The sequence below is a fragment of the Danio rerio genome, chromosome 25 (genome assembly GCF_049306965.1).
Source record: "Danio rerio strain Tuebingen ecotype United States chromosome 25, GRCz12tu, whole genome shotgun sequence".
Lineage (NCBI taxonomy): Eukaryota > Metazoa > Chordata > Actinopteri > Cypriniformes > Danionidae > Danio > Danio rerio.
The window spans coordinates 22,828,350-22,842,189 of record NC_133200.1 but is presented as its reverse complement, the minus strand read 5'-3'; the positions used below and the strand labels follow the sequence as shown (position 1 = coordinate 22,842,189).

At 35.2% G+C, this 13,840-nt stretch overlaps 1 protein-coding gene across 2 annotated transcripts in view; it reads left to right on the top strand.

The window, feature by feature from the left end:
* Positions 1-13,840, top strand: part of dock4a (dedicator of cytokinesis 4a) — a 199,976-nt gene that overhangs the window by 96,377 nt on the left and 89,759 nt on the right. For both annotated transcript variants that reach the window (XM_073943142.1, XM_005170698.6), the window contains 5 exons: positions 5,108-5,233; positions 7,886-8,010; positions 8,127-8,289; positions 8,429-8,535; positions 10,933-11,089. In XM_073943142.1, coding sequence (XP_073799243.1) covers positions 5,108-5,233; positions 7,886-8,010; positions 8,127-8,289; positions 8,429-8,535; positions 10,933-11,089 — 678 coding nt within the window. The remainder of the gene's footprint in view (positions 1-5,107; positions 5,234-7,885; positions 8,011-8,126; positions 8,290-8,428; positions 8,536-10,932; positions 11,090-13,840) is intronic.

Here is a 13,840-nt window from a genome sequence, read left to right as displayed (position 1 = left end):
AAAACTCAAAGTTTAAAACCACTTAAGGGTGAGTAAATAGTGAGTAAATTTTCATTTTTGGGTGAACTAACCTTTTTAAGGCGAGCTTACACAGTTTGTTTTTTGTGGTTCATACTTGTTATGGCTATGTGTTCACACCAGACGCGGATGAAGTGTCAAGGGTGAGATATTTACATGTTAAGTCAATGCAAAGACGAGAATTGACCTCCTGTGGAGCAATTTATGTAAATGAGGCACGCTAATTATGCGATTCACACGAATTTGGCAGAACGAGTTGAGCAATTTGCATGTTTGACATGCTGAACAAGTGAATCGCACGGATTGCTTAAGTTGGAAAATCTAAACTTCAGCAGACATTCGTGCCATGCTAACCAATCAGGAGCTTGCTCTTGTAGGGGCGTGATTAGGACGTAGTGCTTGTTGTTGGTGTCTCGAGGAAAAATCCTCTTGCTAACACCAGACAACAGTTCATCAAACTGGGCTTGGCTTAGTCAGAAGCACAGCTGAAAGCCTTCATCATCTAGTTTCTGGAGGAGTTGGTGAACTCACAGAGCTAAGTGCACCTCTGAAAGGATGTAGTGGACACAGACAGGGCGCCGAACAAATATACACTGTTTTTCAGCTTTCCTAAAGCACATTAACACAACTATACTCTCAATAAAATCTTTGTTATCCATTTAGCAGTTAGAGTCAAATCTGCAAATCTATGTCTTTTGTGAAATGAAGTTCATGTGTAAATTAAACAAATCTGACACGCAAAAAAAGCAAGGAAACTCAAAATGTTTAGGTGTCTATTTATGTGTGATTATCACGATTTATTCGCGCATGCCACATCTAATGTGAACACAGCCTTCGACTATATTTTGTTGATATTTAAATTATTTTCTGCTTGTCAACTATTAGGCACCAAACTGTTAACTGAGGCAAACAATTCAGGAAAATGTACATTTCAAAAGCGCTGGCCACATAATGACAACTTCAAATCCTGGGTGCTTGTATTTATTTTCATTTCTTTTAGAAGTCTGAGGTACATTTTCAAATGTTGCTCCCATAATGGCTATTAAATTCATGAAAAGTAATGAAACTGAAACTATTTTAAAATTATGCAAAGCACAACAGAGCCTTGTTTCTGTTTATTATATGTCTTGCAAATTCAGCATTTCAGTGAGCGAAAGTCACAGAATTCACACCCTGAAATGCTCATCCCATTACTTTGGACATCCTGCTGTCGGAGGGTTTCACTATCTATGTTTCCATCCAAAAATGCGAATTAACTTTATGCGCAAATACTTTAAATTCTGGACCAGTTTGGTGCCCTTTCAGGATACAAGATAAATTTTCAAAAGGGTGAATTATTTTTTTTATTAATCACCTTAAGCCCTCCCTTACTCTTCATTTCCTTTTCAGTTAGCTTTAGAAGGGTTTAAGTATCCTGGTATATTTATTTTGGGTTCTTTTAAAGATTTATTTCTTAAAAATTTCATACCACTTGTAGATAAATGCAAATCAGATATAGCTCGCTGGGGTTCCCTCCCCCTTTCCATAATAGGTCGGGTAAATCTTATGAAAAATTATCATTCTTCCCAAGTTTTTATATGTTTTTCAACATGTCCCAGTCTCCAGAAATAATTTTTTTTTACTAACCTATAGCAACTTTTGTGCGGGTTCATCTGGTGTAAAACCATCTCGCATCAGAGAGTCAGTTCTTCAGCTTCCCAAATCTGAAGGGGATCATGCTCTCCCAAATATTCAATATTACTTTTGGGTTTGCAATATTATCAAAATACTTTATTGGATTGGTCACAAAACTGGTGTTCCTGACCCACCTTGGACACATATAGAGTTATCTGCCTCTTTACATCTGTCAATGTTCTACAGTCTATTCCCAACTTCCCCATGAAATACACAAAGCATCTATATTAGATTGAGTTTTTAATACTTTGTCAATGAAAGGCCTAGCCACTTTAAACAGTCTGTATGATAACAATGTTTTCCCCTCCTTTTCACTCCTATCAACTAAATTTTATCTCCCAAACAATCATCTTTTCCATTTCTTTTAAGTGAGATATTTTGTTCAAAAACTGTTCCCCCATTTTCCTAATCCTAATGTCATCTCTTTCCTGATATGACTTCTATTTTTCATATACATTTGTAAGCTTGTATGTTATCTGGAAAAAAATGCAATAAAATATTGAAAATAACTTTATGCGCAAAACTGGATTATCACATAAAAGATCCAAGAGAACAAAATCATCACTTCCTGATTAATTTGCACCAAATATCAACAGTAAAAACTGAATTTGCTGTGGTAGGAGAAGTTGCGTGAATCTTTTCTTCATTTACCAAAACACTCGTGCTGCAGAAGGCAATCCTGACACACAGAGAATGTGTGGTGGTGTTTAAAGGTGTGAGACATGAAGCACAGACGTTCTTGATTTTAGAAGTCATTATTAATATAACAACACTATTACTAAGATGGTAAAGGAGTTTTAGAATGTCCAAAACAACATTTCAGATGGTTTACAATGTGCTCAGCCTGCTGGTTTGTCTATTCACACACAATTTATTCCTCACATGATCTCTTATAACAAAATCACATGATCATTTTTAATGTGCATACTGGAATTTGTTTCCTTAAAAGTGTTTTCATCTCAGTTTCTGCACATCTTTTCAAATGGAATAAAACGTTTATCCTACTCAGTTGTGCGCATATATTCTAAAGTTAAGAGTTCTAAAGTTAAGTCATATGCATATATATATATATATATATATATATATATATATATATATATATATATATATATATATATATATATATATAAATATATATATATATATATATATATATATATATATATATATATATATATATATATATGTATGTGTATATTTATATATATATATATATATATTTATATATATAAATATATATATATACATAGACATAGACAATAGAACAAGCTGAAACATGTTAACGATGTACTAAATCATGTTATTGACTTTTTAAAACATGTTACAAGTGTGGTAGATTAGGCTAGAATATGTTAAATTGTGTTATAAACAGACTAGCATTATGTTAAAATGTCATATAAACATAGCAAGTGGAGTCTCCTACTCTATATTTTACCCATCCAAATGCACAAACACTGTGGTGAGAACTGAACACACACAAAATGAACGTTGTTGGTGAAGTATGAGAAGGTTTTCCTGCAAAACAATAGTAAAAATACCCTGAGGAAGACATTGGAATATTAAGCAGGAAGAAGAGGGCCAGATAAATAAAATAAAATAAAGTAAAAAAAAAAAAGATCAAGTAAGAAGGAGATTATGCAGTGTCGGTTTAAACCACAGGCCGTGCCCCTCAGCAGATGTACAGCAGGGTTATGCTTAAGATGAAAGTCATTCAGACAAATGAAGGAATGGGAATGGGTGAAATTTCCATCTGTAAGAACTCAACATCTAGGTCTGCTTTGTGATTAAATTACTCGAGAAACAAAGTGTTTCTTCAAAGAGGCTTGGGACTTTAAAGTGTAAATCTGGTGCACGGATGTCAGAATCGTTGGCTTTCATCAGTCACATAAATGAGGGAGGCAGAGAAATGCTTGTCATCAAGTGCTGGAACACAATGAGATCTATTACTCATCCCATGGAGCTGTTATGGTAACATGCACAAACGTTACATATGAGGATTAAAGCAGCAGATTACTCAATAATTGAGAGGCAGTCAGGTCATTCCTGGGATGCACAATCTTGTGAACTCTGTAACTTGTTTTTTTCTATTTCTTTTTTATTGTATCTAATGAACTGTAAAAAAAATGATTTTGTTTTAAAAAGTGAGTAAATGTGTTGATTTTAAAAGAGATTTAACGCCTTGATTTTAAAGCGATTAGTTGACTGAAGGTGAGAAAACCTGTTGCCTTAAAATGATTATGTAAGTGAACTATTTGAATAATTATAGAAAATTTAGTCAAATTAACAGTTCCAGGTTACAACAGGTTTACTAACTGTTTTAGGTGAAGTAAGCATGTCAATTTTTTTTAGTATAGTATTTTATAATTGCATTAAGAGAATTACTGGGTTTTCAAAAAAAGTCAGGTACATGGATGGACGGACAGACGGATGGATGGATGGATGGATGGATGGATGGATAAATGGATGAATGGATGGATGGATGGATGGATGTACAGAAATGAATGGATAGATAGATAGATAGATAGATAGATAGATAGATAGATAGATAGATAGATAGATAGATAGATAGATAGATAGATAGATAGATAGATAGATAGATGGATAGATGGATAGATGGATGGGTGAAGGGATGGACATATGGATGGATAGATATGGATTGATGGATGGATGGATGGATGGATGGATGGATAGACAGGTAGATGAATATGGATAGATGGACAGATATGGATGGATTAATGGATGTATGGATGGTCAGATGGATAGATGGATATGGATGGATAGAAAGATATGGATGGATGGATGAATAGATGGTTGGATGGATAGGTAGATGGATATGGATGGATAGACAGATATGGATTGATGGATGGATATGGATCGATTGACACATATGGATGGGTGGATGGATGGATGGTTGGTTGGATAGATAAGGATAGATAGAACGATATGGATAGATATAAATAGATATAAATAGATGGATGGATGGATGGATATACCTAGTATGCTAGCCACATATCATTTCACAATGTATATTTAGCTACAAGGAGGCATAAATATAAAAAAAGGTTTACAAATATTGTAAACATGTATTTATTTTTCCTTGCCTTACAATAACCTCTTTAAAATTTAACCATATTCAGAACAGAAGCATGAATAATAGCATAAATGTTCATCTGTCTGTCTGTCTGTCCGTTTGTCCGTCCGTCCGTCCGTCTGTCTATCCATCTATTTTGTATACTATATTAAGACAATAATAAATACATTATGGATTTGAATCAAACATTTGTTTTCGAATGCTAATTCTTAAATTACAAGAAATACGTCTGTTTTAGTTGGTGCCAGAAACGTATGTTTCTATATTTTAGTGTCAGATGTTATTGCGAAGGTTTATTGAAATGCATTTATGTTTCTTTTGCAGGCCTTAATGTCTCCCTCCAGCTACTGCACGGGGATATGGAGCAGATTCGGAAGGATTACATGCGTCTTTTCACCCGCAACGTCTCTATTACTAAGAGACTGGGTTTCTCCGATATCATCATTCCAGGTGGGATAATCACATTTGGTTTTCATTGTGTCGCTCTTTAACATTACATTACATACATAATTTATGGTCAAATTGTTATGCAAATTAAATCTGTATTTTTTACAATATCTTTTGTCATCATATGGTAATGTGGGCCGCTCAGTGCCATTTGTAGTATTGGATTAATCATGTCATTATGTACTAAACGAATTGGTTAGTCGTGTAAATACAGGCTTAACAGTAGCAAAATACTGTTTTTATTGAATTATAATGAACTTTGAGTGCTTCTGTTTCTTCCATAACACAAGCATATCTTCCAAAGATTGCAAGTCTAAAAAAAAATCAATGCTCAACAAAATAGGATGGATTTTACAGGATGTTCATCCTTTCCTTGCTGTCACATACTGTCAGCACAAAACAAAGTAACAGAATCAGACATGTTATGCCCCTTGTTTGACCATAATAACAAAAATACATTTATTATTTTTTTATGGCACACAATGCACTATAGAACATGCTAAAATGTGTTAATGGCAAGATAAAACATGTTAGTGATGTCCTAAATCATCTTATCAACTCTTAAAACATGTTGCAAGTGTGGTAGATTAGATGTTGGATTATGTGAGAGACATGCTAGAAATGTGTTAAAATGTTCTATAAACATGCCAGCAATTTGTTAAAATGTGCAGTATGTAAGTACTGTACATATGTATGGCCTTTAAAAGGTCTTTATGACGTTAGTCTTATGCAAATACCTAATGTACATTATTATCTGCATGTACAGCAATATGCAGCTTGGTCCAAACTTGGGGAGGCTCAACAGATGATATTTACAAAGTAATGTCATACTTTCGAAAATCATGATTGCAATATATATACAGTTCCATAAATATTTGGACATCAACACAGTTCTAACATTTTTGGCTCTAAACACTAGCACAATCCATTTGAAATGAAATGAACAAGATGTGCTTCACTGCTGGCTTACTTTTGGACTCTTAACAAGTGTGAGGCACATATGCAAACTGCTGTAATTCCTACACCAGTTACCTGATGTGGATGTAAATACCCTCAAATTAAAGCTGAGAGTCTGAAGTTAAAGTACATTGTTTATTGTTCATTTTCAAGTCCATTGTGTTGATGTATACAGCCAAAAAACATAGAATTGTGTCGATGTCCAAATATGAATGGACCCAACTGTGTATAAATATATATATATATATATATATATATATATATATATATATATATATATATATATATATATATATATATATATATATATATATATATATATATATATTTGTAAACAAAGTGTTGTAGTCACTTATCAATTATAATAGTGTGGTAAAACATGCTAGTGGAATTCAGATAAGCTAGTGACACATTGAAACTAGCAATAAGCTAAATTCATTCATTCATTCATTCATTTTCTTGTCAGCTTAGTCCCTTTATTAATCCGGGGTCGCCACAGCGGAATTAACTGCCAACTTATCCAGCAAGTTTTTATGCAGCGGATGCCCTACCCATCTCTGGGAAACATCCATACACACATTCACACACACACTCATACACTACGGATAATTTAGCCAACCCAATTCACCTGCAGCATGTCTTTGGACTGTGTGGGGAAACCGGAGCAACCCACAGGAAGGCAGGGAGAACATGCAAACTTCACACAGAAATGCCAACTGAGCCGAGGTTCGAACCAGCGACCCAGCGACCTTCTTGCTGTGATGCGACAGCACTATCTACTGCGCCACTGCCTCACCCATAAGCTAAATTGTTGCATGTAAAATGTTTGCAGTGTTAGATGTGTTAGAAACTAGCTAAAACATGTTATAAATGTACTGATGAGTTATCTACTTTGTTTTGTCTTTGGTGGTGTTTGGATATTTGTGTATGATGGATGGGCTAGATGGATTTCAAACTTCATTTAGCCATCAATCTAATTAAATAAATCATCTTAATTATACTTTTTTTTATTATTCAAGCTTTTAAAAGTAATCCAAATGTTAATTTCAAACTGGAACAAGCCAAACTTTCCCTTGACAAACTTTTTTTAAATACTTTTTTATCCAAATATATTTATTTTGGATACTTTTAAAAATATCTGTAATGATTTTTTTTTTTACATTTTAGCTGAAATGAATTGTGAATTGCCAAACAAAATTTTTTGTCCTTGCAAGATTTTATGTGTAGTGTGTATGCACATATGGGCGACGCAGTGGCGCAGTAGGTAGTGCTGTCGCCTCACAGCAAGAAGGTCGCCGGTTTGAGCCTCGGCTCAGTTGGTGTTTCTGTGAGGAGTTTGCATGTTCTCCCTGCGTTCGCGTGGGTTTCCTCCGGGTGCTCCGGTTTCCCCCACAGTCCAAAGACATGCGGTACAGGTGAATTGGGTAGGCTAAATTGACCGATTATTATTAATAACCCCGGATTAATAAAGGGAATAAGCCGACAAGAAAATGAATGAATGAATGCATATATAATATATACATTCAGCAGTATTTGAGTATATTATACACTCCTATCAGTGTATCAACACACCATACAAAGAACAGCTTCGTTTTCAGCAGCCTCTTCTGATAGGCTGATTTCAACACCTGATAACTGCCTGAAATTGCTGTCCTGGTACAATATGATTTCTGAGATGCAGTTATCTTCCTCCTGCAGGTGAAATGAGAAATGATTTGTATGTGACCCTTGAGAGGGGTGAATTCGAGAAAGGAGGAAAAAGCGTGGCACGTAATGTGGAAGTCACAGTCTATCTGCTGGGAGCTGACGGGCAGCTTCTGAAGGTGGGAAACCACATCGTGAAATAAACTAATAGATCTAAATAACATGAATTACAGTAGGACTAAAAGTGTTTTATAATTAGGGTCAGTTTCATGTACCGTGTTCTTCTGCCTCTCAGGGTCTGGTTTGTTGTGGCTCTGGGGAACCTGGAGTGGATGAGCACCACTCTTTTGTCCTGTACCACAGTAACAGCCCTCGCTGGGCTGAGCAGATCAAACTGCCCATTCCTCTGGAGATGTTTCGGGGCACACACTTACGCTTCGAGCTCAGACACTGCTCCAGTAAGACTGCATTATTCACTTCACTCACACTTTCTTTCTTCAGATGAATTTTGCGTCCACTGATTATTCACTTCTGAGATTTTAGACTTTCCCATTATCGACTTGTTTCACGTAAGCACTGTTGTTTCTGCTCCACCAGCAAAAGAAAAAGGTGAGAAGAAGCTGTTTGGCTTCTCTTTTGTGCCGCTGATGCAGGATGATGGAAGGCCACTGCCTGATGGGACGCATGAGCTCATTGTCCATAAGGTAATAGGCAGGGGTGCACTTTTTTTGGGTGCGATTCTGAAACTTTCAAAACCGTACTGTCATGTTCATTTATTAACACCCATTTTTACGATATTTTGAATATATGTTGCATATATGTACATATATAAGACAGATTTTTATATACACTCTCTGGCCACTTTATTAGGTACACCAGTTCAACTGCTCAATGGAAATTTTTAATCAGCCAATCACATGGCAGCAACTCAATGAATTTAGGCATGTAGACATGGTCAAGACAATCTGATGAAGTTCAAACTGAGCATCAGAACGGGGCAAAAAAAGGTGATTTAAGGGACTTTGAGTGTGGCATGGTTGTTGGTGCCAGACTGGAGTATTTTTAATGAGATATTCATGCACAACCATCTCTAGGGTTTACAGAGAACTGTCAGAAAAAAGACAAATTATCCATTGAGGGGCAGTTCTGTGGGTGCAAATGCCTTGTTGATGCCAGAGGTCAGAGGAGAATGACCAGACTTGTTTGGACAATAGAAGATTGAAAAAAATGTTGCCTGCTCCAATGAGTCCCGATTTCAGCTGCGACATTCGGATGTTAGGGTCAGAATCTGGAGTCAACAACATAAAAAGCATGGATCCATCCTGCCTTGCATCAACAGTTTAGGCTGGTGATGGTGGTGTAATGGTCGGGGGGATATTTTCTTGGCACACTTTGGGCCCATTTATACCATTTGAGCATAATGTCAATGTCCTACATGAGTATTGTTCCTGACCATGTCTGTTTATTTTTATGACCACACTGTACCCATCTTTTGATAGCTACTTCCAGCAGGAGAACGTGCCATGTCATAATGATTTATCTCAGACTGGTTCTTGAACATGACTATGAGTTCACTGTACTCAAATGGCCTCCACAGTCTCCACATCTCAATCCAATAGAGCACCTTTGGGATGTGGTGGAATGGCAGATTCGCATCATAGATGTGCAGCCAACAATTTACAGCAAGTGTGTTGCAATTATGTCAATATGGACCAAAATCTCTGGGGATTTTTTTCAGTACCTTGCTGATTCTTTGCCACGAAAGACTAAGGCAGTTCTAAAGGCAAAAGGGGGTCCAACTCAGTATTGGTAATGTGTACCTAATAAAGTGGCCAGTGAGTGTATATTTCAACATCTAAACATTTATTTTAAATGTGATTTGCACTTATTTTTTTAAATCCCAGATTTCTATTTGTGGGACAGCAAGCTAGTATTTTTTCTTATAGTTTCTCAATTTCCTAAAAGATGGGTGACATTTTAAATTTGTTTTAAAATATTACAGTTGCATTGGTGCAGTGTTTCACATTTTGTCTTTAGCAACATAAAGGTGCTCAAAACGTCAAAACGGCAGTACCAAGTTGTGGTGAAAAATGAAATGTTTTAGTGTTTAGTTTTGCCTATTGTCATCTGACTGGGCTTGACAGATTTCTTGAATACCAAGAACATTAATACCAATCATGTATAATCAACCAAAATCTCTTTTTTTTTCAAACTCCTCCTAGATTAGAGGTACTTAACCCTGTTCCTGGAGATCTACCTTTCTGCAGATTTTAGTTGCAACCTTTATTAAACAGACCTGTCTGTAATTATCAAGTGCTGCTTCAAGTCCTAATTATTTGGTTTAGGTGTGTTTGATTAGAGTTTGAGCTGAACTGTGTTGGAAGGTAGATCTCCAGGAACAGGGATGAGCACCACTGTCCTAGACTTTCACTAAATTCACACCAGATCATCTTTAGATCATGTCAGCAATTTTTTATTAAAACATTTGCATTATATATCATTTTTAAAATGGAAGTTGACACTATATTAAAACAAAAACTGTTTATATAACAAGAAAACTAAACATATTACTTGGCAATAAAAACAAATTTGCAAATAAACTGCAAAAAAGAAAGAAAAAAAAAGAAAAATTATATCTTGTTTCTAGTCCAAGTTTCTTTTAAAGACTTTAAATTAAGAAATAGTTTTAGACAAAAAATGTTGTTTTGTTTTTAAAACCAATAAGTTATAATTAAGTTAGTTTTTCCTTACTAAAAGCAAAAAAATAAATAAATAAATAAAAAAATCTGCTAGTGGGTAAGCAAAAAAAAAAAATCTTATTTCAAATCAAGATTATTTTGTTTTACCCTTCTGGCATATAATCTTGATAAATTTTAAGGAAAATCTCTCTTAATTTTTACATGTCCTGAAAAAATGCTTCTTGATTCAACAATGTTTAAATTTCTGTACCAGAAACAAGACAAAAAAAGAGAGAAATATTAATGATCTGTGCTCAATTTTAGGTAAACGTCTCCAAAAGAACCTTTTTAATATTTAGTAGCTCTCATGTTCTTCGTGTGTGTTTGTTTTTTGACATCTTTTTTAACTTTTCTTCATAACAGTGTGAAGAGACAGCTGATCTTCAAGATCTTGCTCGGTACCTCAAACTGCCATTCTCCAAAGCCAGCCTTCAGCCAGGCAACAACCAGACAATAAAGAACAGCAAAGAGTCTTTTTGGATCCAGTCGTCTCTCTGCTCCACTAAACTCACTCAGAATGGTGAGATAGTGATCCTCTTCTGTACACACCACAAAAGCTCTTTTTTAATATGAAGGAGTTACCGAATCAGGCTAAAAGTGTGTTAAGAAAAGAAAATCATAAACGTGTTCACAATTTAAGTGTGCATTTGTGCTTTTGGTTAATTACCCCTTAAATCTAATCTGCCATTCAATTAAAAAGATATGGCTGTCAACCAAATAAAAACTGTTATTTAATTACATTACAGTATGTTGCAAAAAAATCACAAAAACAATGAGATATCTGAGATATTTCCCTCAAAAGAAGTTGTTAAATGTGAAAAACTTAGAAATTAGATAGTTTTGATTCAACATAAAATGTATTACACATAGAGGTACAGCAGCATCTAAATGTATATTTACACTGCGAAAAATGCTTTTCTTACTTACAGCTTTTGACTTGTTTCTAGCACAAAATTTTCAAATTATTTCAGTTTTCAGAAATAATAGGTTAAGCGATATTGTCCTTAAAACAAGCAAAATAACCTGCCAATGGTGTAAGAAAAATAATCGTGTTTTTAGTTTGAACTGGGGAGGTCAGGTGCAATTATTAGTTAATTCATTTTTTATAAGCAATTAATTAGTTTCATGCATTAAAATAACAGCATCGAATTTCTTGCTAGCCTGTCGGAAAGCAGTAATTTCAGAAATGCCTTTTGGCTCCATATGGCCTCATCTCAGCATCATGACCTTGACGTTGTGATATATTGATCTGAGCCCTTCAGCAGGTGAGTGTCATGGTAACAGTGGCAGAAAACAGAAAGGTCTGCGTTTTGGGCTGGAGATCACAGCGGGCTGAGCCCACACCTGCCTCTGTTGACCTTGGAGCTTCGCCCAGTGTCTCTGCGGCTCTGCTGCTCCTTCGTCCAACTGCACACATATCAACGGCCATCTGCCTCTTATTTAACCGAAGGCACTGAAACCAAATTAGACTCAGTTTGTATTGCATCTTTACTCAGTCACAAGCTTTAGGCTTTTTAATGTTTATTATGACATTTACATTCAGCTTGATCTTTGAACTTCATCGAGCTGATTGTGAAGTGTAGAGGAAAGTGCTTGGCTGCATTTAAAATGCTCCAAAACTGGTTGATTTATCAACACTTAATTCACTTAATTCCTTGGAATTTCCCAATCTTTAATGTGGTATCGTAGGTTAATTCACTAATAATTACAGTTGATTCACCAACAGCTGTTTCGCCAATCTTTTATTTGGTACCAAAGAATGATGAAGTTTGAATCAACTGCAGCTGATTCACCAATCTGTAATTTGGTGTTAAAGGTTGATTTGCTAATTATGATGATTGATTCACCTGCAGCTGATTCTCTAATATTTTCTTTGATACCAAAGTTTGATTCAGTAAAGATGAGGGTTGATTCACCTATAGCTGTTTTCCCAATCTTTAATGTAGTATCAAAGGTTAATTCACTAAAAATGACATTTGATTCTCCTACAGCAGATTCGCCAATCTTTTATTTGGTACCAAAGGATGATTCACTAATGATAATGTTTGATTCAACTGCAGCCGATTCACCAATCTGTAATTTGATGTCAAAGGTTGATTCACTCATTATGATGATTGATTCACCTGCAGCTGATTTGCTAATCTTTAGTTTGGTACCAAAGTTTGATTCACTAATGATGATGGTTGATTCACTTACAGCTGATTCCCCAATCTGTTGATTCACTAATGATGGTGGTCGATTCACCTACAGCTGATTCACTAATCTTTTATTTGGTATCAAAGCTTAATTCACTAATGTTGATGGTGATCTATTTAAAGCTGATTCACCCATCTTTAATTTGCTACCAAAGTTTGATTCATTATTGATGATGGTTGATTCACCAGTAGTTGATTTGCCAATCTTTAATTTAGAGCAAAGGTTGAAATTCGGTCAAGGTCAAAATTTGATCGGTCTTATGCAGTCACATGATGTGATTTTGTAGGTTTACGTTTCCAGTCTGTCGCATTCACGTGTGTATGAATGAAAGTCTATGGAGCGAAAAGTGCAGTGTGACGACAGCTTAAATCTGACAGAATTAAACAGTTGTTGGTTTGCAGTCTTTAATTTGAAATCAGTTGTTTTGACAACAGTTGATTTTGCCAGTAGATGACTGACCAAGTCCATTCACTTATAGCGGTTAATTTTACAAACAGTGGATTTAATTCACCATTGATTGCTTCACTCACAATATTTGAATTGCCAACACTGATTCAGTTGATTGATCAGTGATGGATTTGTTGGCATAGGCGTACATATAACATTTCTCATGACCAATTTTTTGAAAGGGACACAAATAATACAGTCAAATTGTACTTATATAGATGTTTCCCCGCAGTTAAAAATGATATTTTTATCATTATTAATGTAGCACAGAGACTGTGTCATTATGGTTATTTTCAAAGTATTTCTCGGGTTCAATGTCAGCAGATTTTTCATCAGAACTATTTATTGCATTGTTTGTTATGTTACTTATGGTCAACCGACTGACTCCTGAAGCTGAAAAAAAGCAGGAAAAGATGTTTTTTATACTCATAATAACTAAATTGTTTACATTACACTTGTTAAATCGACAGATCATACTGTAAAATAGTCAGCCTGTGATATTCATCTGCTGAATAGCCACAACTCAAAAAAATGTTCATTAGAAATTCTGTCATTATCCCTTCAAGAGCCCATATTATACATGAAATAGGGTCATATTTCGGTTATATAGATCTCCAACAACCTACTG